The sequence below is a fragment of the Equus caballus genome, chromosome 9 (assembly GCF_041296265.1).
Source record: "Equus caballus isolate H_3958 breed thoroughbred chromosome 9, TB-T2T, whole genome shotgun sequence".
Taxonomy (NCBI): Eukaryota; Metazoa; Chordata; class Mammalia; order Perissodactyla; family Equidae; genus Equus; species Equus caballus.
In genome coordinates this window covers 59,567,165-59,594,046 of record NC_091692.1, presented here as the reverse complement: position 1 = coordinate 59,594,046, position 26,882 = coordinate 59,567,165, and the positions used below count along the sequence as shown (strand labels likewise).

The 26,882-nt window shown below is 40.5% G+C and overlaps 1 protein-coding gene across 2 annotated transcripts in view; it reads left to right on the top strand.

The window, feature by feature from the left end:
- Positions 1-7,349: 7,349 nt before the first annotated feature.
- Positions 7,350-26,882, top strand: part of NIPAL2 (NIPA like domain containing 2) — a 71,340-nt gene continuing 51,807 nt past the window's right edge. The window contains exon 1 of one of the 2 annotated variants that reach the window (XM_023648753.2): positions 7,350-7,843. In XM_023648753.2, coding sequence (XP_023504521.2) covers positions 7,709-7,843 — 135 coding nt within the window. In that variant the 5' untranslated portion in view covers positions 7,350-7,708. The remainder of the gene's footprint in view (positions 7,844-26,882) is intronic. The other variant, XM_070222384.1, reaches the window with a different exon arrangement.

Here is a 26,882-nt window from a genome sequence, read left to right as displayed (position 1 = left end):
TTAATTAGCAATCTGGGCCTAAGTCTGTTCCTGGATGCTGCTCTCCAGGCATCAAGCTGTTCAGTGGCACAGGTGCCCAGCAAGCCACGACTCTCAGTCTGTCCCTGCACATACTTGCACTTTCCAATTTCATCCAGGGTCTTCTCTATTCCTGACATAGCCTCTTTCCTTCCTGACACTTGTTTTGGTCACACTCTTCCCTCAGGCCCTGCCTAAGGTTGAAACATCCTTGAAGCTATTCTAGACCATGTTCAGTCTGCTAATCGCTCCTTTTTCTGGAATCTAAGATTAGTATCCTACTGCATTTAGCACTTAGTTGCCTAGCTCATACTTGGTTTAGACTGTCCTCTTTATGTATATATTCTGTCTCCTAAGCTGGAATTAAGCTACTCAAAGTGAGGGACAGATCTAGTCCCCCTGTGAATTCCAAATTCCTTTCTGGCACAGAGCCACGTGAGCAGCAGGCACTCAATAAACCTTGGATATAGATGATGATAACAACAGTGATGATGATAATGATGACAGAGGAGAAGGAGACAGAGAGGAAGAGAAAGATAGAAAATGAATTCTGTTCAGGTAGAATGGTCATAGAAGCCTAGGGAGCAAATTGGATTACTATAGAGATCAAACTTCAGGCCAAAGAAAAATAGTAGAAATACCTAAATTTATGTCTGTGAAACTTCTGCCTGCTACACTTGTCACATCTGGTTTCATGGGCTTTTTCATCAGTATTAAAGGCAAAGCAAAACTGTCTCTCTTATTCTCTTCTTCGAGGAGCCCACAGTGATGGTTAATTTTATGTGGCAACTTAACTGGGCCACAGGATGCCCAGGCATTTGGTCAAACATTAGTTCAGGTGTTTCTTAATGAGACTAGCATTTGAATGATAGACTGAGTAGAGCAGATTGCCCTCCCTAAGGTGGGTGGGCCTCATCCAATCAGTAGAACAAAAGGCTGAGTAAGAGGGAACAACTATTGCCTGCCTGACTAGCTGGGACATGGGTCTTTTTCTGCCTTGGAACTTGAAGAGAAAAATCAACTCTTCTTGTAGTAAGATTTGAGGGGCAATTTTGCGTGTCCCACATCCATTGGCCCAAATTCTTATTCCTTTGACAGAAATACTCCTTTGGGTTAATACATCGTGTTACAGGGAGAGTCCATTTAGAAAGCAAATAACCACAGAAGATCTATTATGTTAATATCCTGGCATGGATTCATTCCCAGATGCCTCTTTGAAAGTAGAGAGCAAAGGAATGAGACGGGAGACAATACAATTTAAGCTGAGGCAGAGGGAGAGATGGTGGGGTACCATCTAGGGAGGACCAGCTTGAGTGGGACACAGCCTTGGGAAGTCCTCCACAGTCAGATGTGGACAGGGTGCAGGAGGGACAGGGTGCAGATGGAGGACAGGGGATATGGAGGGGTAAGGAAACAGGTCTTGAAAGAAGTCACGAAAATGTCAGAGTCCCAAAAGGGGGTGGGCACTAAGTTAACATTTTGTCAACTGAATAATTGTGTTTAGTGCTGGCTCTGTTCCTATTTCTACAGTCCTGAGACCAGATATTCTTGTCAGCTCTCTCCTCCCTTGGCCTCTCCCACCTCCTTTGTGTTCTCTCACTAAACTCTGCTGTTTTAAATTTCATGTTGCTTGGAGCCTGCTTCCACGTCTGGTTCCCAAATCTGCAATTCTGCCGCAGGCCCTGAGGGTCATACCAGGACTGTGCTCCACCCTTCAGCCTGGTCCCATCCTCAGGGATCTCCCCACTTCCAGAATCAGCTCCCACCAGTATGGAAGATCCCAACACTCCCTTTCCCCAAAGCCTCCTGTGGCTTCAAAGTGATGCACAAATAAATAAAACTCCTGGATCTCCCTTAACAGACTCCTAACCTGTTCCTTATCTAAGGTCCTTTTTAGTAATAACTAACAGTGAATTAGCGTTTATTGAAATATTATCATTAACTATAATCTGGCTGCCACCCCAACACTCAACTGAAACTACTCAGACAAAGATCACCAATGACCTTTAGTGGTCAATAAAGGTCTTTATTGGTCAAAGCCAATAAACACATCTCATTTGTTGTCTCACTGTCCTCTTTGCTGCCAATGGCATTATTCAACACACCTTCACTTTTGTCACTCTCCTGCCTAAGTTTCCTTGGTATGATTCCATGCAGGTTCTCCACAATATTGGCTATTGCTTTTGTCTGCTCAGCATCCCTTCTCCTCATCTTGATAACTGCCCTCACCTTCCTGAATAGAGTGGGCACACGACCCAGGAGGGCCAATCCTAATACCAAACCTCTCTGTCCTCAGTGATTGATCCAGAGATGCATCATGTGTCCCAAATCAGGCTAATCAGTGTTTTTCACCAGGATTATCTAAATGAAGCTGGTTGGGAATATCTTTAATCAATCAGTTTTGCTGTGTAACAAATACTCTCAGAATCTCAGTGGCTTATAACAAGCAATATTTATTTTCTTGCTCATGAGTCTACAGGTCAGAGGTGGCAAAGACTGGCTTTAGATGTGCTTCACAGGTTTCTTCATTCTCTCTGGAATAGTGGCTACTTGGGACATACTCTTCTCAGGATGGAGTCCAGGAGCACGGAGCAAGCAGAAACATGAGCTACCTCTTAAAGTCTTGGCCCAGAACTAACATGTTGTCACTCTGTTCACATTTCCAAAGTGAGCCATTTGGCCAAAGGCAGCATTGCTGGGAAGATGCCTCTTGTGGGAGGAATTGCAGTCACTCAGCAATGGGAGGGATTGTATAATGCAAATAGCCCTGCAGGTAGAGGCATGAAGAGCTAGGAACAGTAACCAATCTGCCACATTCCCTTTACCTTTCTGAACTCAGGCTCTAAAGATGGACACCGGGAGCTGCTGTGGCCATGTCGCTACTATGTGAAGCTGACCTGAGGATGAAGACCATATACAAGAATCAGGTTCCTGGATCCAGTGCTCTGGCTCCCCTTGCCTTCCCAGGTTTTAGTTATGAGTTATTGAATTTCACTTTGAATTGGGATCCTGTCATTCACATGCCAAGAGGTCTAGCAAATATATTCTCTTACCTCTTAAGTCGTCCTGGTTGGCCTTGTGTATCACAATCAGATCTTCTCTCTCTAGAACAGGGACCAGTCACCTGTTTCCATAAATAGTTTTATTGGAACACACCACACCCATTTATTTACATAATGTCCGCGCCTGCTTTTACACTACAATAGCAGAGTTGACTAGTTATGATAGAGACCATATGGTCCGTAAAACCTAAAATACTTACTATCTATCTCTTTACAGAAAAAGTTTTCTGAGCCCTACTTCAAAAGATGGAGGCCATGTACTCTCCCCGGCTAGTCTCATCCACCTGCCTGCTAGTGACTTCCAAATCTATTTTCCTGGTCCTAACCTCACCCCTGCATCTTAGGATAATTCTGCACATCCTTTTCTGCTTGGATGCCCCATAATCTCCTCAAATTCAATGAGTCTCCAACCCAAACTGAACTCACTCTTTCCCCCTAAACCAACTCTTCTTTCTGATTACCCACGTCAGTAACGATGCAGACTTTGCACCCAGTAGCCCAAGCTAAAACACATCTCAGACCCTTCCTTCTCCATCCTCCCCTGCCCCATCAATAGGTTGTGCCAGTTTTACTTCTAAACATTTCTTAAATTTCTCTCCTTCTCTCCAGCCTTTCTCATATACCCTCACTTGGGCCATTGCACTTTCTTAACTTGTCTAACTCCGGTGTTTCTCCACTTAAACCATCCCTGCCCTCCCAGCAGGGGATCTTTTACAGCACCAATCTTGTCCTACTGCTCTCTTATCCAAAGTTACTCAATGGCTCCCGTTAAGAGTCAAGTCCAATCTTGATAACCCAACACACAAAACCCTAAATTTCCTGGCCCTGCTGGTCCTTCTATCCATATTTTAGGGTATATCTCAACTCACCCAAGACTAATGTGGAAACATACAAACTATTCTGTATCTTGCCCCTGGCCTTTGATTATGCTATTCCAGCCCTGTTCACCCCCTGCCTCCCTTCTTCATTTGGCTAACTCATCCTTCAGGATTAAAAACAGTCATCAGGTAGTCTTCTCAGGCTGCACCTGCCTTCCCAAGCTGAGCTAAGTGCATCTTCTTTGTTCTCTCCCAATTCTCATGCTGAAGCTAACTGAGTCCACCTGTTCACCTGCCTGTCCGCTCACCTCATTGTAAGTTCCAAGGCACAGAGCCCACGCTTGATTCATCCTTGTGTCTTTGACTGCTGGCACAAAGTAAGAGTTTGGTGAATTGAACTGAATTATAAGGTGTTTTTCACTCACATTACCTATCACTGAATGTTTATAACAGTCTTTGAGATAAATATTATTATTCTCACATATGAATTCGGAAACTGAATCTCAGAGAATTTGTCCCAAAGCCTTGCAGCTGATAAGGAGCAGAAGGAGCAGGGTGTACAGAGTGGTTATAGACCATCTTGGAAAAAGGAACATACATCAAATATGACAGGAATATTCCTTTTACTACGGCCACAAGATGCTTTGCTAGCACAGCAGGTCAGTGGTCACGAGATGAGCTCAGTAGGTCAATAATTAATCCTTAGTTTTTGGGAAGAAATGCTTATTTATAAAGAAATGCTGATATGGGGGAGGCAACATCTCTATCTTTACGGACATCATTCTCGGCTTTGGAACATCGTAAATGTTTAAAGCAGATGTACAATGCATCCTTGACAGGCCACATGATGCCTTCTGGAAAAACAAGGTCATGCTGAATTAGTTTTAAACCAAACAGCTTCCTCATATACTCCAATATATCCTACTGATTTTCATTTATTCTTCACCAAGAATAAGCAGCAAATAAGTAGTGGGGTCAGGATTTGAACCCAGATACTCTGCCTTTAGCATCTGTACTCTAATGACTGTTCAAACGGCCTGTTGTAGAGATCGTCTCATGTTTTTCTGAAAGATTTAAAGTTTACCTTTCTCCTTAAAGCACCGAATCCGAAGTTGGCTTTTGTATATGATTTGAGATACCTGAATTAATCCTTACCCTAATAATTACCTTAGGCTTTTAGATACTCATCATTAGTGAAACTAGTGTTGACTGTTCATGCTAACGATAAATTAAAAAAAAAAAAACTATTTTGTGGATGCTGCAAGAGAGTGATCCCAGGCAAGGTGGGCAAAACGCAACCCTGCTCTCTAAGTTCACAGTGAAGTTCAGCTTCAAGTGATGTGGAACCAGAATAGAATTCTTTGAATTAACTGAGGAAGATGGATCTCCACCATTTCATCACTGAGGATGGGAGGTTGATCAAAGGCTTCTGGCATCCTATAAGGAGAACAGGATACCCCTGAAGACACAGCACAAAAGGCAGAGGCCATCACAAAGCCCTGAAAGGCCTCCAGTTCCACCTACACTGCTGGGACCAAAATAGCTCACACAGCATTCCTACCTCCTCCTTTTGGACTGTGTGGGAAGGAACGCTGGTCATGAATTCTTTGTTTCAACCACGCGCCACGCTAGAACAGCCACAGAAGCTGCAGCAGCATCTTGGGACCTGGAGAACAGCACATCACAGATCACACATTATATCCATTCTGCACCAAGGGCCATCTTTCTCCAAAATTAGAAGTTTTTAAACAAATGCAAAGAAACTGAAAATGATTTTTAAGTTAAAAAGTAGAATGGAAATGAGTTGAGTGTAGCAGAGTGTGGGGGCCAGATTGATAAAGGGTCTTATCTGCCAGTCTTAAAAAATGTGAACTTTATTGTGTCAATGGGGAGGTTTGGAAGCATTTTAAACAGGAAAGTAACATGATCCGTTTATTATTTTGCTTGTTAGAGACTGTATGACTAGTTACAATCTTGCTGAGAGAATATACTAAAGAATGGTTGTGCCAGGCTCTGCTGGTTGTGCCCTCCCACCCCGTCCTGGTTCTTCCTTGCCAGCAGATCTCACCTCCCACTCTGAAGGCTGGAAATGCACAAGAATCACTTTCCCAGGCTCCTTTGCAGGTAGAACATGGGTATGTGACCCAGTCTTGGCTAATGGGAACTGAGAGGGAAGGCTGCTGGGAGGATAAGATACATAAGAAGAAATGTCCCACTTCCTTGCTAAATGTGGTCATGTTTGCATCTAACACCTGGAGCCACCACCATGAAAAGGGACAAGGTCAATACCCCAGGGATGGCAGAGCAGAAAGTTGGAAGTGATGGCATCATAGAACTACATAGAGCCACATTCCCTCTGGAGATAACAGACACATTGTTTAAGCCACTTTTATTTGGATATTCTAATACTTGTATCCTAAAGCATCTCAACTGGAAGAAGCATTAACAAAGTCATCAACAAAGAATAATGTGCTGTGATAGAAAATATTTTAAAAAGACACTTTTCCTTTTCAGATATTTATTTGAAATAAATGAGCCTCTTAAAATTGGAAATAGTGAGCTGCCATATTAAATGTTCATTGAATAATTTGGGTTGTCAAGCAAGAAACTATACAACTTGTGAGATGACGGAGTGTCTTGTTTTTCCTCTACCTGAAATGATTTTTTTTTTTCACTTTCTTCTCTCATTTGCACATTTCCCCTAAGAAACACTGGAAAGTTTTTCCCTGTTCCTCGCTAAGCAGCAATTCTCTTTTCTTGAAGGTCTCTCTTTCATGAAGTCTGGCAGTCAAAACACATTATGTAAGAAGAATCTCAGCATTGTGTAAAAAAAGAATTGCAAGCTCCAGTGCTTCAGGCAACAACACAGAATCATAGAATTCTCAAGGTGAGAGACACCTCACAGACCATTTGTAGTAACACTGTAGAATTTGAATACAGGTAAAACCAGAACACCCAGTTAGAGTTCATAAGGACCATTTAACAACAATTATCTCCCATCCTAAATTCTTATATCCAGTAGCTGGCAACTTTTCAGCAATTCCTTCTAGTTCCGTTTGAAGGAAACCCCATCCAAACACACGTTGGGGTCCTCCGGCTATCACTGGGATTCCTTCTTTCATTCCAGGAATATTTACTAAGGGTCTATCAAGTGTTGGTACTGAGATTTAATCGATCCAACCTTTATGCTCGTGTTGCTTACAATATTTTCAGGAACTCGTGACTTTTCCATACGCAAACGATTTTAAAAATACAAGTGAGAAATACTGCATATGTGATAGAGAGCTGGGATTGCCAGGTACAGACGGGGCAAAGGTAGTTGCTTTGGGTTAGACACCGTCTCCTTTCTCTCCCATTCACTTTAACAAATATTGACTAAGCCCCCGCTGGGGCTGGAAGGGCATTTGGAGATGATGTCACTTTTGTCCTGACAGGAGCGGACACATGCCGCGGCCTGGCGCGGTGATTTGCCCGGGACAGTGTGGCCCGTGAGGACGCGGCGCACGAGGGCCCGGCGGCCCGGAGGATGCGGAGAAAGCCAGGCCGCCCTGGGAGGCCTCAGACCGCGGGCTCCTCGCCGGCACCCGGCGCGGGAGGAGGGAGCCCGCGCCCGGCGGGCGGGCGGGCGCTGCACCTGCCGCCGCGCGGAGGGGGAGCCGGTGGCCTCGGCGCGCCCAGGCACCAGCAGGAAGTGCTGCGGCACGGCCCGGGCGCCGCCTCCGCAGGGCGCGCCTCCTCCGCGGCGCCTCGCGGTGCGGCCGGGCCGGGAGGCGGCCGGAGCCGGAGCGCGAGCGCGGCGAGCGAGACTTAATGGCGGCGCTGGCGCCCGGGGCACCCGGGGACGCCGCCTCGGCCGCCCTGGACGAGCTGTCCCGGAACTTCACGTACGGGGCGCTGGGCTCCGGGAACGGCTCCCTGTCGGGCGCGTGGTACCGCAGGAACCAGGTAAGGGCCGGCCGCCCCCGCCGCCCGGTGGGGGCAAGGGCGGGGCCGCCCTCCTGCCAACTCTCAGAGACACCGGCTGTCCAAGTGGGAAGAGCTGACGTGATGTTTCCACACGTTGACCAGCCCTCATTTGGAAGAGCGGGGCTACCCCGGCCTTCCTCTCCTGGGCATCAGTCACTGGGAGTGGGGCGCACAGGTCTGCGGTTCTGACCTCTGCGGGGTCATTCCTGAGCCTCTTGGTCCCGAACAATCCCCCCTCTCCAGCTTGAATCCGCCTTGTTCTCTTGTAAAGATTCTAGGAGTGTGCGGTGAATCTCCTCCACCCGTATTCTCCCCAGGATCATTTTACAGTTAAAAAAAAATTAGGTGACACCCCGTTCTCAGAAGCAGGCAACCAAATGTCACCTCGGCACGAATGCTGTGCGCGGGTGTGTGTGTCCGATGCCTCAGCACAGCGCTCCATTTCCGTGAGAGGAGCCCTGACTTTCTCAGGTTGCAGTTGAATGACTCCTTTCTCACTGGCCCTTAGGGAAAACATCGTCAGCCTAAACAAGGCCAGTTTACGCTGGAAATACACGTTTAATGAGATCAAAGGGGATTGGAGCTGCCCATTTATTTTTGGCTTTGTTTAAGATCAGAAAAAAAGAGCTCTGGCGAGCCCTTCCTCCAGACGCATTTACGTTCTTTCAAGTAGGGGCAAATGATCTCGATATGGTAGATTCCAGGCTTCCTCCTGGTTTCCTAAGTGTGTCACTTTGTTCTTGTTCTTTAACAAATCCATGGGTCTTTGTGGTTTGCAACAATACAATTAAAATATTTATTATTGTTGGTCTCATAATTGGGGGTTTTAACCAATAATCAAAGTTCTAAAATCCTTTTATGCTTGAAAAGTGTTTTAAATGTTAGCTTCTGAAATGTTAAAATTTTGTTTTCAAAAATTTAACACAGAAGATAATTTTTTATGTAAAGACAAAAGAAGCATATTCACTTTAGTAATTTTCAACAGAAGGGAGAGTATTGCTTTAAGACTGTTTTACCACAAAACGTACTAAACAGGAAAAATGAGCCTCTAGATCACTTTTTGTAACCTATTCCATTTCTCCTTCCTTCCACCCAGAGGAGTTACAAAGAAAAGAATTACTTTTTATGGGGAGTTCTTTGAGTACATCTGTTACACCATGTTTATGCTGGTATATGGTATAAGCCTATTATAATTATAATATAAGCCTATTATAATAGGCTTATGCTAGAAGCACTCCCAATAAAAGTTTAAGAATGAGTTTCATAGGGGCTGGCCCGTTGGGCGCATTGGTGAAGTTCGCATGTTCCCCTTGGGTGGCCCAGGGTTCCCCGGTTAGGATCCCAGGTGCGGACATGGCGCCACTTGGCAAGCCATGCAGTGGTAGGCATCCCACATATAAAGCAGAGGAAGATGGGCACGGATGTTAGCTCAGGGCCATCCTTCCTTGGCAAAAAGAGGAGGCTTGGCGGCAGTTAGCTCAGGGCTAATCTTCCTCAAAAAAAAAAAAAAAAAGAATGAGTTTGATAAAGAAATTAGAGTTTAAGCTTTGATAAAGAAATTAGAGGGTTAGTAGATGTGACCTACCGTGGCATCCTCCAAAACAGAAGAAAACATTGGGTTTTCATAATGGAAACCTCTATAGTCATTAGGTTTCTTTAACATTTCCTGGAATTCAAGATTGTCTTGGCTCTCTGACACCAAACACAGATTATCACATGACATAAATGTGAGGCCTTAACTTTGTTTGCAAGGCTTAACTTGTCTTTGACAGTATATATTTGAACAGGTTAGAAAGGGCGTATCCAGAATATGCTAATGGGAATTACTCAGCTGACATCTAAACTATAGCTAGTTTAAGGTAAGACTGTATCTTTTCCCGTTATTGTGCAAATTTAGGCCATCTTATAAGACTGGTATTTTTATCCTTTCAGTAACTGCATTTGTTTTTAAGCAAAAGTAGAAATTGATTTTCTTAATTCATTCAGCATACATTTTATTGAGTGCCTCTAGTGCTGGCCAGGCCTATAAAAATAAAATGGAAGCTAATTTTTCTTTTGTTTTTTGACACTAACGGAATATAGATGGCTGAAAATGGGAGTGGCTCCAGAAAAACAAAGTGTGAGATATAAGTTTAGGACTCCCACACTCAAAATTAGCCTTGGTTGCTGGATAGCCAGGGTTTAATCAGTTTTATCATGACTGAAATATTTGGACAGTGTCTTTTCACTGATAGCTCAGTTCTCTGTGTCTTTCCAAGTGATAGCCATCAGATCTGATAAATTAACCTTATTCATAGAAAAAGACCAACTCCCCTGAAATACTTTCATGTAATAGATGGATATTTAACAGTGACTTCTTAGAATCAATGTTGTCTAAGCCAAAGATGTGAGTGCTTCTGCAGGAGGAAATCTCAAAGTGAGTAGAAAGTAGTAGTTCAGTGGGGAAAATGTTTTGGGCAGCCAGGAAAGTGAACCCTGTGCCCCTTTTGCATCAGTCAGGAATATGCCCATAAAAGTATAGATGAAATAGAGTTCTGTAAAGGTATTTTCTTTGATCCACAAGTTTTCAGTATAAAAGGATAATGTTTCCGAGATGGTTATTGAGCTCCCTGCTCTGTACAAAGCACTGTGGGGATGTTCAACATAGTTTTCAGACCAAACCCTTCCTTCCAGGAATGTTATTAGGTGCTTGGGGATATGAGCTATGCCAGTAACTACAAAACAAGGCAGTCTGTGGTAAGTGTCATGTGAGTTATATGAAGGCCTATGGAAATTCAGAGCAAGGTGGCTTTTAGCAGGGGCCATCAGGGATGTTTTGTGGAGACATGGTATTTGAGCTGAATGCTTAAAGATGGACAGAGTTTTGCTGATGGGAGTGCATAGTGGAGGGCATTCCAAGAAGGGGAAAAGTCTTGGGACCAAGGAGCATCCCACGTGGGCTGAGCAGGTGCCCTTTTGTACCTAGAGTAGAAGTCAGTGGCCATCTGGTTGCAGTGGAAGATAGACTGATTGTTAAGGTGGGAATATAGCTTGGAGTCTTAGATATAGTCACAGATTGCCTTGAAGGACTGGTTAAGAGGTTTGCGCTTTATCTTGTAGACAGTGGGGAGCCATTGAAGGTTTTTCCAGCAGGGAGTGCAAGAATCAAAGCAAATTAAATAAAAGAAATTTAAATTAGGGTTAGTAGGAAACAGAGGCCTCAAACTGGCTAGCTATGGACTAAATCTAGCCCATAGATGTGTCATGTTTGACCTGCAGAGAGATTTAAAAATGTTTACTACATTGCCAACATTTAAAAATGAGTAGATTATGTATAGAGTTTCAGGTTTCCAAGATCTTTTTAAATATTAGAAGTTCTATCCACACTTGGCCCTCTTTCACATATGTAAGTGTGAGCTGGAGTTCACATCTTAGAACAACTGCGCTCCCCATGTAAGCCCCTCTCTTTGCTCTCATCTCTTTTACCTACTGGCCCTTGTAGGCACTTAATTTGCAGCCAGTGTCAGAGGCTATTGTCTCTAACTAGCTGAGTGTGCTCAGGCAGGTCACTCTGGGCTTCAGTTCTCTTAGCGGTTAAATTAGGGTTGGAATGGAAGATCTCCAGGTTCCCTCTTGCTTTCTGGTTGAATAAGTAAGTGCCAAACCAGCAAGATTGTAGAGGGAATAGACAGGAAAGGATGAATTTGGGAAATATTATGAAGGAGGGGTTTTATCACTGGCTCTTTAACTTTATGCCTATTGCTAAATATCTAAATTCACAAGGACATTGTCAAAAAGGTTTATCCTGCACAGGGTGAAATGAAAATTCAAAATTTTTTTATCTCCTTTATTTGAACTTTTGATTTTCAATGACTTGAATTTTTAAAGTCAACATAGTTAAAGGAAAATTGATACAACTTGGCAGGGAAGAGGCCAAGCGAAAAGACTAACATTTGTTATGCGTTTACTGTGTGACACTATATAGCCATTATCTCATTGGAGCCCCCCAACAACCTCGTAAGGTACATATTATCCTCACTGTTCATGTGAGGAAACTTGTGTTAAATAATTTGCCCCAAGATCTTAGGGGTTCCTTGGGGGAAGAGAGAAGTCTTGATGGGATGGGGCAAAGGGAGGGTTTTGGGTGGGAACCCAGTTTCTATTTCTTCATCTGGATAGTGTGACAAGAGTGTTTGCCTTACAATAATTCATTGTAGTAATTTATTCATCTACATCATTCTCTTTGCAGTTGTCTGTATCTATTATATTCTACAATTTTACAAAGTTTAAAAAATAATATTTGCATTCCTATGGCTGTTCAACTTGCATGTTTTACCCAGGTGGTGCAGGAAGTGGTATGCCATATTCATTTTGTTTCCTTATGAGAATTATTTAAGCAATTTCTTTTAAACAAGTTGGTGATTTGTTCAGATTGGCATTTGAGAGCTTAGCATGGAAAGGATGACATTCCCCAGAGCTATCCTTTTTGTTTTTGTACAGTGTAGTTTTAAAAGCTCAGTCTCTTTATTATCTGTTGGCAAGCTTCTTAATTTCTCCAAATCTTGGCTTTCTCTATTAAAATGGAAATAATAATGATACATAACCTTATAGGATTGATAAAGAAATAAAATCTGATAATGTATGCCAAATAGCATTACCAGACACGTAGAAAGCACTCAGTAACTACTAGCTATTAGTAGTAGTATTACACTCAAGCTATATTATAGGAAATGTCATAAAATATAGTCATTATTAGACTTAGCTCATTACAAGTGGAAATAAGAGAAATCACGTCAGTTATTTGGGGGAACTTTGCTTTCTTTAATCTATAACCACTAACTTCTCTATATCTAGTGCCTTCCTCACGCCCTTTGGTGTTTACTTCCTGTTCACTCTCCAGACGTATTCACTTTCCAGAACACTTTGGGGTGATTTCCTAATTGGAACATTTATCTTGAAGTCCTGAGGCAAGGATTCTTCCCATATCTCCTGCCACTTTCCAGACTCCTGGATTGGGGAGATGGGCGAGTAGCCCTGGGAACAGCTGACAGAGCTGTCTGGTGGCAGTAGCATGATCACTTCTCCAGACACTGACTGTAGTTGAACCAGCCACCAGGACCAGCACCCCCAGCCTAGGAAGGCTCACGCACTGTTAACCTAAGACTTCAATGCCGCTTATTTTAGCTTGAGGTTATCTTTTTCTTTTCCTCTAGGCCCAATATTCCTCTGTTTGGTTTACACCTTTTCAAACCTGTCCCCTCTGTGTTCCATCTGACTCACATTTTACATAAAGTCAGAGTTCTTCATCTGATCTTTTCTGGTCCACCAATATCCTAATTGCCTGAGGGCTGGTAGATAACACTTCACTTCCCCTCCACATAGCTCTCAGCATGTGTACACCTGTACATCTGCCTCACCTTGTCACTTGCCTGGCCCTTGATCACTCCTAGCATTGTCTCCTGTCATCTTTGGCACACATCAGGAGGTGTGGACTGATCACTTATGTAACATAGGCTAACGTGTGTTTAGTCGTGAGCTCCACACCTCACCGGAGATTGTTTGTCCTGACATGACTCCTTCAGAGACCTACCTTGCCCTTGGCTGGTCATACCAAGGTCTGCCTAAAATGAATGTCCCCTTGCCTGCCTGTGGCTTCGGCAGGCACTGCTTTCCTAAATCACCCACCTCACCTTCTTTGCATCTCTCAGATTGTTTCCTTCTTGCAGTCAGGACCACTGGCCTGACTTCTTTAGCTTGCAGTAGGAGTCCATCTCTTTCCTGACTTTTGAATGTGGCTTCCCTACCAAGAATGCTTCATAAGTTAAGAGGCTGTAGTTTGTAAGTCACAGAAAACCTAACATTAACTGGCTTAAATGAGGAAAAAAAACCTATCAGTTTGAGTGGTGTGAAGGCCAGAAGAATTCTGGGTTCACACCAGCCTTGTTCCAGAGGCTCTAACAATGTGGTGAATGCTCAGTTTCTCACTCTCCTCTTCAACTTTTGTTCCTCGGGGGGTTGGTTCTTCTGTTAGCAGACTCACCCCTGTAGCCTACATTCTCCCTTTCACTTCCAAGAGGGAAAGCTTGACTTCCTCAACCAATGAAAATATTTGGGCTTTAGCCTGACTGGACGAGGTTAGGTCCATGTCCTTTCCCGTACCAGTCACTAAGACCAGAGTTACTGGGCTTGGTGTCCCCAAAAAACATGAGTACCCTTGGGAAGGGCTGGATAAAAGAAAGGTCCTATAACTGAGAGAAGGGGATACTGTGTGGCCCTAACAGCAATGCCTGCCCAGTGGGCTTGAGTCCTCTTCCTGTATGTTATTGTCTTCTTGGGCAGCCCTCAGGCTACCACTCCTCCCAGCTCCTCTAGGATCTTCCCTTTCTGTATCTTGCCTCACATGAGCAGCCCTGAAAAGCAGCCCTTTATTTAGTCTGCCTTCTCTTTGTGGGTGGGATCTGAATGGTAATCTCCTTAAAAGCTTAGAATATAGGACCAATTTCTGAAATATTTTTATTAGTATCATCTCTAACATCTCTAGCAGTGACTTCTAAATTCTAGACTTACTCCCTGCTCCCCACCCCCGGAATAAAAAAGAAATTCTAGAAAGACCTATTGTCTTTCTGACTGAGAAAAGTCAAAGGGAATCAGTTGGCAAAGGCAGTGTTTCTTGTTTAGTCTCTACGTTGCCTCTACCTGTTTAGCAATTTCTTTACCATCAACAACCACCTCTTCATTAAGTGGGAATCTCCCAGGAGTTTAATGGATTTAGGTGAAATAGGTGTGGTATATGAATGCAGTGCTGTATGGGATCCTAGAAGCCATGTTAGCATTTTCAATATTTCATTCAAGCTTGAGGTGAATTCTGAGGGGGTGTTACTTTCTTCTTCGGCCTCCAGACTTGCAGAGCTCTGATTGTTCCAGGCTGTTTAGAAGATAGCTGCACTGTGATCCCTCTTGTCATAGCCCCATTACACTTGATCAGCTAATTGACAATGAGGGCCTGAAATGCAACCAGCATTCCATGGGATAAAAATCACAAGCAGAGAGCCTTCTCAACAGAGCAGTGTTGGACAGTGATATCAAAGAAATCAGAAAACATGGACTGTGTTCTCAAAATGTAGCTATATATATATGTGATATACACAATGTGTGTGTGAGAAAGAGAGAGAGAGAGAGAGAAACAGAGAGAGACTACTTTAGAAATACTTGAAAAACAACATTTGAAGGACTGGTGTGAAGCTACTCTTGCTTATACTATTTGATGGACTGTTTACATTAAGCTTCCGGGACTAATATAGTACAATTATGTAATTGTAAATAAGGGAGCCAAAGCGGAAGAGGAAATATTGTAGTCTACCTTTGGTTATGGCTGCCTGAGTCACAGCAGTGGAGAAATGGGCGGTTCTTTGTGAGCAAGTTATGAGCAGAGCAGACCTCATGTTACAAGCAGCTGCCACAGCCATAAAGTAGAGAATAATTGTGAATTACATGTAGAGCATTTTATTAGTCTTTTGAATTACACTTGCAGACCCAAATCACCATCGCCATCAATTAGTCCCTATGGGTGTCATATATGGGTTGACCATGAGGTATGTTGGGACCTGGCTGCTGGACCAGCGGGAAGTGAGAATTTTGCCAGGAATGGGGGACTCAAGGATGGGGGAAATTATCTTGGCTTGAAGACTGGCCCTTTAGAGGCAATGAAGTGTCCAAGTCATAATGCTCAAAAGGTGTAGAAAACTTGAACTTGATTCCTGCCTTGATCTTTCAAGTAAGGTCTGGTCTGGTGAGTATCAAGGACCACAGGAGTCTCTGGCAGAGGTCTGTTAGTGAGTAACAGTGTCATGATCCCTTCCCTATACTGAGGCAGAAACTCACCTAGAGGCTGGGGCCTGACACAGACAATCAAGTTTCGTCTCCAGGGGGAGGGAGCTGGCAAAATACAGCCAGGGTTCAAGGCACGCATTGCTCTCAAAAAGGACATGTACTCCAGAAACTCAGGCAGATGTAGGGGAAAAAGTTGTAACTAAGCAAGCTCACAAGTTTCCAGGTTTCATGTAGGAAGCCTCTTCTGAAGTCTGGGCTGGCCCTACAAAGGCGGCCTGCAATCCTGCTTCTTCGGAAACAAAGGATCACAGATTTTTTAAATTATTGTTATAAATAAGTTCTTGCAAAAGTTGAAAGTTAGTGGATCTTATATTGATCTGGATGCAAACAATAGCACTTTTTGTGTTCAGCATGTCTGTCCTTGTTTCAAGGATTCGCTTTCCAATATTATACAGGGTTGATTTGTTTTGTAATAGAACCAAGTTTAAAACTTCCTTAACTATCTCACCTTCCTTGAATATTGTTGCTCTCCTTTTAACAGTGTTAAAAGCCCCCAAAGGATGTGTTATTAAATGTATTACTTTTCTCATAAATTTGTTCTGCTGAAACTTAAATTTCTTATAAGCAAAAAACATGGTGGCTTCTTAGTAAGCTTAGTAAGGCTTATCCTTAACAGAGTTCAGCTTTTAAAAATAATGAATGTATACTTATATAAGTAAGTGTGCTCCAAAATAAAATGCAAAATGTAATAGTTCTTAATTGTATGGGAAGGCAATATGTCGGGCTTTTCTGCCCAGGTTTTAAGGTTGATTAAAAATTGGCATGGAACAGCTTGTAGAATAGCAACAATATACTGTGTTATGTAACCCTGACCTTTTCTGTTGGCTTAAAATCACCAGATTTGGATCCAGTGTTATGAGACTTTCTCAGGATAGAAAGGCAATAACCTTATAGCATATAATAACCAAGACAACAAATTAAAAATCTGTTCCTGACTGAAAATTTTTCTTTCTTCTTTTTCACATGTGGGATTATAGCTTTAATTTAGTTTGGGTTGGTATTGCAAACAACTCAATTATTTACAAGGGCAGAGGACATTAGTGATAAGAATAGTCCAACCCATTCAGTAATCTAAAAAGCATTACATATTTCAGGTTGTCTCCAATGTTTGCTGCTATGAATATCAATATTGTTTCTTTACGGCCCTGCTGTAATTAACTCTCCTTGTTGCCCCTACTTTTCTGAATTCTTGAGGTAGTCTCCTAATTGGTCTTCCTGCTCCCTAGTCTTGCTCCCTGCCAGCCCATCCTCCACAGTGCAGCCAGGGGGAGTCTTCTAAAAGTCAAACCTGGAACTATCCTTGTCTAGTTAGAGCCCTTTGTGTTGCAGTACCACCCACAGATCCATGGCACACAGAGGCTCCTGCTTGCCTCTCCAGTCCAGCTATACTGGGTCTTCATTTTCAGGGACCTCCAGGACACCCTGTTTGCTGCAGATGTGATTAAGTTAAAGATCTTGAGCTAGGGAGATTATCCTGGATTATCTGGATGGACCCTAAATGCATCATATGTATCTTTATATCTTACAAGGAGATTTCACACAGAAGGGAGACGGTGATGTGGCCACGGAGACCGAGATTGGAGTGATATAACCGTAGACCAAGGATATGCCAGCAGCCACCAGAAATTGGGAGAGGCAAGGAGTGGATTCTGCCCTAGAGCCTCCAGAGGGAGCGCAGCCTTGCCATCTTGATTTCAGCCCAGTGAAATTGATTTTGGGCTTCTGGCCTCCAAAACTGTGAGAGAATAAATTTCTGTTGTTAAGCCACTAGGTTTGTGGTAATTTTTTACAGCAACCACAGAAAACTAATATACTCTCCATCCTAGGCAGATTTGCTCTCTGTCCCTTCTGTTCCCATGAGTTCTGTTGAGCATACCTCTATTACAGATTTGACAGTCTGTTTGTTATTGGCTGCTTTTTTTTAGTTCTCCAGAGCTTCTAGAGGGTACTTTGCATCCTCAGTTCCTGACATAGGACCTAATATTTAGCAGCTGCTGAATAAATACCAAATGGAGGCATGACTGAATGAATAGCATCTGATGTGAACTTCCTCAAATTGTCTGTCTCCCATATCTACCATCTTCTCTCGGATCATTTTCATTTCATGACCTTTGCCTCCATGTTGTGTGTTTTGCCTGAACAGTGTCTACATGTGTTTTTTTTTTAATTTAATTTTTTTTTTGAGGAAGATTAGCCCTGAGCTAACTACTGCCAGTCCTCCTCTTTTTGCTGAGGAAGTCTGGCCCTGAGCTAACGTCCGTGCCCATCTTCCTCTACTTTATATGTGGGACGCCTACCACAGCATGGCGTGCCAAACGGTGCCATGTCCGCACCTGGGATCCGAACCGGCGAACCCCAGGCTGCCGAGAAGCAGAACGTGCGAACTTAACTGCTGCGCCACCAGGCCGGCCCCTACATGTGGTTTTAAGTTGTGCAATAGTTTTATTTTTCTCCTTAATATCTTTCCTTGGTTCAGCTAGCTTCCTTTTTATTTCTTGCTTTTATTTCTTTTCTGGTTATCATATCCTCTTTTAACTCTTTTTAAATGAATCCGTATTCTCTTTAATTTCATTGAGTCTGTGAAGCAGTACTTTTTAACTTCTTAGTTTGAAAATTCTCCAACCTATGGAAAATTAAGAAGAGTAATGTAATAAACGCCATATGTTTTTCACCTGGAGATTAACCAGTTGTTAAGATTGTAAAATATTTGTTTGTTCTCTCTCCCTCTCTGTGTTTATTTTATATTGTAATGTATCATTTGAAAGTAAGTTGCACACATTATAAGTCTTCACCCTAAATACTTAAGGATGTATCGCTAAGAATTTGGATGTCCTCCTGTCCCCTCCTAACTGTTCTGGAGGTGAGTTATGTGTCTATCTGTTTACTAGGTACAACCCCATCTCATTCCTAAGAGTTTCCTGTGAGATGGGCTGAACTGAATGCCCATTTCTCAGACATATCATCCCCTTGCAGGGTCAGGCTCTTAAGGCCATTCCTACAGTGATTAGTTGACTGTAATCACTCAACGTGTGGTATTTCTGGTACTGGAAACTAGATCTCTCATTTCCACGTTCAGGCATATTTTACTGCTTAGGACAAGAGATAGCATCTTCCAGTTGTGAGTTTAATATGACTATTACAGCATTCAAAACTAGCTCTGAATCTATGGTTCTCTTGAGCTATGTACTAACTTCACTGGGATGTGATTCTGAATTTATGTTTTGAAGGCAGAGCCAGGAATATGGTTGAGTTCAAAGCCAGAACTGGGACAGACTATCACCAATTCCACACACTCTGTTATCATATCCCATCTCCATCTGGCCACACTGCCCCACCCATGGATTATAGGTCAATGACTTTATGCAAAATATCTAAGGAACATTCTGGCACAAAAAAGTATGATAGGAGATTGTTATTCCAAATAAAACAAAAACATCCTTAATACTGATCAGTGCTGATATTTTGAACTTCATTCTAGATAAATTGTTTGCTGAGGTTCCCACCATCTATTTGCCAAGACATCCTGGAAAATCCAGAAATTAAGCTACAGTGGTGACAACAGTGAGCACTGCAAAGATTAAAGACATCTTTCTATTTCTGGCCTGTACTTCTAACTGTAGTATTAAGCTCTGGAGCAACCTTTCCTTCTAACTATTATCTTTGCTTTATTTTATTTGCACTGAGTAAAAGAAACAGATTCTGCTAATTTTAAAATTGCGGTAAATTGACATTGACTAGCCAGGAGGTTATCTATTGCATTCTATGAAGAAATAGTGATTCAGACATGAGCTGGGTGCCTTGGAGCCAAAATTTGCCTGCTGTCTAGCTGTATGACTTTGTATTAGTCACTTTCCTTCTCTGGCCCTCTATTCTCTTTCCTGACTAGTCTCCAGATCAGTAAGGAGGGGAGAAAAGGGGTAGGGGGAGGAGAGGAGCTCTAAGCTTCTACTAATTCTAAAATGCTAGAAAACAGATAACACTCAAAACGTAATGATGCAAACTAGACATCTTTAATTTAAATTGCAAGTGTACAAGGGCCTGCTCACTGTATGCAAATGATACTTCTGGTTACAGATGAGGATTTTGTAGTCATTAAAGCAAATTTACCAGAGCCTCAAATTGGAAACAACATTTGGTAGTGGTTACCTCAAGTTACTGTATGTCCTTAGTTAAACCACCTTTTAGAAACACAAGAGGTTGGAAGCTTTTCTCCCCAGCAATTAGGGGCATTTATGAGGATTTACTGTGTTACTACTATTTACAAGTGTGTGTAAAATGAGTTTAATGAATATGCAATTAAATTTGAATAATTAGGTAAAATTTTCAGAAAAATAAAGAATGAGATATGCCAGTTTATACTGAATATAATCAAACTGTTTCTGATACCTGCTTTATACCTACATGTTTCTTGTTCTTTTGGGATAATATGAATTAACTAGATTTTAAGTCACCAGCAGCTTTTTATTGCACACTAGTGGGCACTCTTAATTGTTGAATTCTGAATTCTAGGTCAAGCTTGTGCTTTCACGGAAACTGAGTGATTGGTATATTCAAACCCCTTCGAGATCCTTCTAGAGCCTAAGATCAAAATTAACTATTTCTAGACAGTTTATAATCAATCTTATAGTAGTTCGGTTCTAATAGTGTTTAATAAACAACTTCTTTGTGTTAGGTCCTATACTAGTCATTAGAGTTACAAAGATGAGTTGATGAGTAAGCCACAGCTCTGCTCTGAACGAGCTTATGGCCTAGAGGGACAATGAACTTGTAAAAATTACAGTACAGTGTAATATCTGTACTGATAGAACTATAAAAAGGCTCAGTTTAGAGGAGGGAGGTCAGAAAAGCTAAATTAGAAGATAAATCTGAGGAAATGATCTAGAATTCAGTATAAAGAGTTGGGAAATAGAAGAGATATTTTAGGAACCAAGGAGGATAGAGTTAAAAAGTCCCACATACTTGTAAAAGGAGTTCCATTTAGAGAGGATAGAGAGAACAAAAGGGAGATGACATTCAAAGAGATAATAGTTGAGAACTTAACAAAATTGGTTAAAGACATGAATCCTCAAATTGAGGAAGCATGAGTCCTAAGCAAAATGTAATTCACATATAGAACAGTTGTGGTGAAACTGCTGAAAAGAAATGACAAAGAAAATCTTAAAAGCATCCTTAGGAAAATGACAGATTATCTACAAAGGAGTAAAGATTAGATTGACAAAATCCTTCTCAATAACAACAATAAGGGCCAGAAGACAATAGAGTAATATCATCAAAATGCTGAATGAAATAACTGTCAGCCTGTACTTCTATACTCAAGAGGAAAGATAACATGAAGACATTGGCAGAATAACAGAGAACTGCACCTCAAAGGATTTCTTTGAAAGAGCTACTAAAGTTTTCTTCAGGAAGGACACTGAATCCAGAAGGAAAATTAAGGTACACAAACATAATATCCAAAAAGTAGAAATAACACATATGTCCATCAACTGATAAGTACGTAAATAAAATATGGTATATCCTTACAATGGAATACTACATAGCCATCAAAAAGAATGATACATGCTACATACATGCTACAACATAATGAGCCTTGAAAACATCATACCAAGTGAAGGAAGGCAGACCCAAAGGGCACACATTGTATGAGTCTGTTTATGTAAAATATCCAGAACAGGCAAATCCTTATAGACAGAAAGTAGATTCGTGGTTGCCAGTGACTGAGAGGAAGAGGAAATGCGAAGTGACTGCTAATGGGTATGGAGTTTCCTTTTGGGGTGATGAAAATGTTCTGAAATCAAATAGTGGTGATGGATGCACAACTCTGTGAATATACTAAAAACTATTGAATTGTACACTTTAAAAGGGTAAACATTGTGTTACGTGAATTATATCTTAATAAAACTGTTATTTTTTTAAAAAACAGTAATGAGCAAAGAAATTGATAAACATGGATAAATAAGACAAGTATTGACTATAAAACAATAATAACTGTAAATAATTTGGGGATATAGAAACAAGGTAGAACTAATATACTCATCAATGACATGTAAGATAGGAGAGGAGAGACTGTAGTGAAAGCAAATGAAAGTTATTATAATGTTGAGGAGGATGGGAATATTGATTAACATTAGAATTTGTGTCAGGAATGCATAATAAATTTAATAGTGGAGAAACTGGGTCACTCATACATTGCTGTTGGGAATGTAAAAATGGTACAGCTGCTCTGGAAAACAGTTTGGCAGTTCCTTTCAAAACTAAAAGTGGACTTACCACGTGACCCAGCGATTACAGTTTTGGGCATTTATCCCAGAGAAATGAAGTTATTTTTATGGAGAATTTGTACACAAATGTTCATAGCTGCTTTATTCATACAGCCGCAAACTGGAAACTACTCAAATGTCCTTCAGTGAGTAAATGGTTGAACAAACTATGGTATATCCATACTCAGCTATGAGGAGGAATGAACTGTTGATCTGACAACTTGGATGAACCTCAAGGCTGATGCTAATTTCAAAAAGATACATACCACCTGATTCCATTTATGTACATTTGTGAAATAACATAGTTATAGAGATGGAGAACACAGTAGTGGTTGCTAGAGGTTAGGAATGGGGAAGGCAGAAGGTAGATGTACCTATAAAGGAGTAACACAGGGGAGTCTTGCAGTGATGGTACAGATGAGTAGCTTGATCGCACACACAAGTGCAAGTCTAACTGGTGAAATATGAATAAGATCTTTACCAAGGCCAGTTTTTTGGTTTTGATATTGTAGTTGTGTAAGATGTTAACATTGAGAGGAGGGCTGGAGGGAGAGTGCATGAGACCTACCTGTACATTTCTTTGCAGCCTACTGTGAGTCTGTAATTATTTCAAAATAAAAAGTTTAAAAGATAGGCAACAACAACAAATAGACACAGAAAATAGATTGGTGGTTACCAGAGGGGAAGGAGGGTGGGGGTGAGGGGTAAAAGGGCACACGTGTACAGTGACAGACGGCAGTTAGAATTTGAATGCTGAACACGATGTAGTCTACACAGAAATTGAAATATAAAGATGTACACCTGAAATTTATATATGTTATAAACCAATGTTACCTCAATAAAAAAGTTTTAACAGTGTTTACTAGAAGAATATAAACAAGACATATAACTTACTAGCCGGAAGAGTAGGGGGAAGAAAAGAATAAAGAAAACTCAATCAATCCAACAGGATTCAGGAAAGGAGAAATTAGAAAGCAAAGGAAAAGCAAGATAACTACAAACACACAAAAAAGATAGTGGAAATAAATGAAAATATGTTTATAATCACAATTTTAACAAATGAACTAACCCTGGTGCCAGCCCAGGGCCCAGTAGTTAAGTTCGTGTGCTCCACTTCAGCAGCACTGGGTTTGCAGGTTCCGATCCTGGGCGTGAACCTACACACCGCTTATCAAGCCATGCTGTGGCAGGTGTCCTACATATGAAATAGAGGAAGATGGGCACAGATGTTAGCTCAGGGCCGATCTTCCTCAGCAAAAAGAGGATTGGCAGCAGATGTTTCCTCAGGGTTAATCTTCCTCAAAAAAAAAGAAAAAGGACTAACCTTCCCATTTAAGTCTCAGGTATTTTTTTAATCCAGTTATTTTCTATGTAAACAGGACTGACTGAAATATAATGACACAGACATGTTGAAAGTAAAGTGATGTAAAAAGTGGCAAATATGAAAAGAAAACAGCTACGTTATATTAATATCAGATAAAATAGACTTTAAAACAAAAACATTATTAAGATTGAAAGGGTCAATACATAATGATAAAAGAAACAATTAACTGGAAAGAGGAAACAGTCCTGAACTTGTATACACCTGACACTATAGCCTTAAAATATGAAAAGCAAAACTCGATAGATTTAAAAGGAAAAATGGATAAATCCATATTTGTAGTAGATTTTTAATATACTTCCCTTGGCTATTGATAGACAGAGCAGTCCAAAATTTAGTAAGAGTATCAAAAACTTGAGCAGTGATTTAATGGAGATAGATGAATGGATAGATAGTAGAAAGGAAGGATATATAAAGTATATTAACCCAACAATTACTTTCCTTTCACGCATACGTGGAACACGTACAAAACTTGACCATACACTACAGTTGAAAACAAATTTCAATTTATACCATATACCAGGTCAAAAGCAAATGTCATTTTACACACAGCATATTTTCTACCCACAATTCAATAAAATTAGAAATTAGTAACAAAGTGATAACCAATGCCCCATTAATTTAGAAATATTTAAGAAAATCTCCAAATAATATCACTCACAAAAATCATAAGATCATTAGAAAATGTTTAGAACTAAATGCCAATGAAAACTCTACATGCCAAAACTATGCTTGCACCTAAAACAGAAGATGTACTTAGAGGGAAATGTATAGCTTTACGGGCATATACCATTAGATGGAAAGAGGAAAAGCTAGTGAGTTAAGAGTCTAAATGAAGAAGATGAAAAAAAGAAAAACTGAGTAAACAAAACAAAGATAAAAATAAATCTAGGAAGGAAAGAAATATATTTATATCAACTTCAGAAAAAAGTTACTTATCTCTGGGAGAGAGAAGAGACTGAAATAGAGCCAGCCACATATGTAGCATTTTATTTCTTTGGGCAAAAAAAAAAAAAAAAAACAACTTTGTGTCTTAATATTAGTTTATTTTTTGTAACAACTTTATTGAAATATTATCACATACCATACAATTCACTCATTTGAGGTGTACACTTCACTGATTTTTAGTATATTCAGAGTTGTGCAACCATCACCACAATCAATTTTAGAACATTTTCATCACCTCAAAAAGAAACCCCCCACACTTTAGCTGTCATCTCCAAGACCTCCATCCTTTTGAGCCCTAAGCAACACTAATCTGCTGTCTTTATAGATTTGCCTATTCAGGACCTTTCATATAAATGGAATCATAAAATATATGTTCTTTCATGACTGGATTTTTTTCCTTAGCGTAAATTTTTCAAGGCTCATCCAGGTTGTGGGATATATCAGTGCTTCATTCCTTTTCATGGCTAAATAATATTTCATTGTATGAATATGCTAGGTTTCATTCATTCATTATTTGATGGAGATTTGAATCATTTACATTTAGGGCTCTTATGAATAATACTGCTGCAGATATTTGTGTGGACATATGTTTTCATTTCTCTGATACCTAGGAGTAGAATTGCTGAGTCAAATAGAAATTCCATGGTTAACTTTTTGAGGAACTTCCTGACTGTTTTCCATAGTGGTTGCACCATTTTATATTTCCACCAGCACTGTATGAGGGTTTTGATTTATCTATATCCTTGCTAACACTTGTTATTATCTGACTTTTTGATTATAGCCATATTATTTGGTGTAAAGTGGTATATCACTGTGGTTTTGATTTGCATTCCCTGATGATATCATGTTTTCAATCACTTATTAGGCATTTATCTTCTTTGGAGAAATATCTATTCAGATCCTTTGGCCATTTTTTAATTGGGTTATTTGTCATTTTTATTAGTGAGTTGTAAGAGTTCTTTATATATTCTAGATACAAGTCACTTATCAGATAAATGATTTCCAAGTATTTTCTCCCATTTTATGGGTTGTCTTTTCACTTTCTTGATAGTGTCTTTGAAATACAAAAGTTTTTAATATTGATGAGGTCTAGTTATTTTTTTCTTTTGTTGCTTATGCTTTTGATGTCTTATCTATAAGAATCCAAGGCCAAATCCAAAGTCACAAAGATTTACCCGTATGTTTGCCTGTATGTTTTCTTCTGAGAGTTTTATAGTTTTGGCTCTTCCATTCAGGTCTTTGATTGGTTTTGAGTAAATTTTTGTTTCCGTGGTGTGAGGTTAACAGCTCTACCATTTGACATCCCCCCAGAAATGTGCAAGGGTTCCAGTTGTTCCACAGCCTTACCAACACTTGTTGGTTCTGTTTTTTTAATTGTGGCCATCCTAATGGGTGTGAAGTGGTAGCTTGTTGTGGTTTGGGTTTGCGTTTCCCTAATGATTGGTGTTGTTGAGCATCTTTTCATGTGCCTATTGGCTATTTGTATATCTTCTTTCGAGAAATGTCTATTCAAGTCCTTTGCTCACTTTTTAATTGGGTTGTTTATTTTTGTGCTGTTGGGTTGTAAGAGTTCTTTATATATTTTGGATATCAATCTTTATCAGATATATGATTTGCAAATATTTTCTCCCATTGTGTGGGTTGCCTTTTACTCTGTTAATAGTGTCCTTTGATGCACAAAACATTTTTATCTTGAAGAAAGTCCAGCTTATCTATTTTTTTCTTTTTGCCTGTGCTTTTGGTGTCATATCCAAGAAATCATTGCCAAATCCTGCTACCAATTTCTAAACACTCAGTGTGGTGGTGTTTAAACTACTCAGTGAATGATTTAAAGAATTTTGAAGTAAGTTATTTCTATTCAACAATTTACATTTATAATTATGGAAGATTTTCATAATTATCCATTCAATCCCAAACTTCTTCTGAATCTTTCTTTCCCTGATTACTGCCAAATGCATTCAATTGTAGATTGAAAGCATGGAAATAGCAGATTATATTATGATACAATTGTTCCCCATGAGGGATAGTGATCAAAATTATTGCCAAGTGCCTTTATTAGGAAAAGAAAATTCTTAACTGATTAAAGACTATGGATATTATATATCAACTATTAAATGGGTTTTCAAGTTTTCTGCTTCATTTTAAAAAATATTTCAGCACATATAATAAAGTTCTAAAACTTCAAAGACATTTTGCATTCTGAAAAGGGTTCCTTGTGGTTGTAATGTTCATTTGAAATTCAAATAACTCCTTGGAATTTGAAGCTAGCTGGAAGTTATGTACTGTAGAAGAAGGGGCGGGGGAAGATTCTTTATATCACTGCTAATTTATACTACCAGAAGATATTATAGCTTTGTATCTAGATAAGAGAAGGAAATGCATCTTTTGAAATCATCAAATAATACATGTGATACCTATAGTAAACATCTTGGGCAATGTGTAAGAACTTCTCTTTTAACCTTTGCAGTTCTTGTTTTAAAACATATATTTTTCAAGCAAGTATTTTTTAAGGCCCTAATTTTGTATGGTAGATGTAGAAGACCCGATAGACACCTAAGAC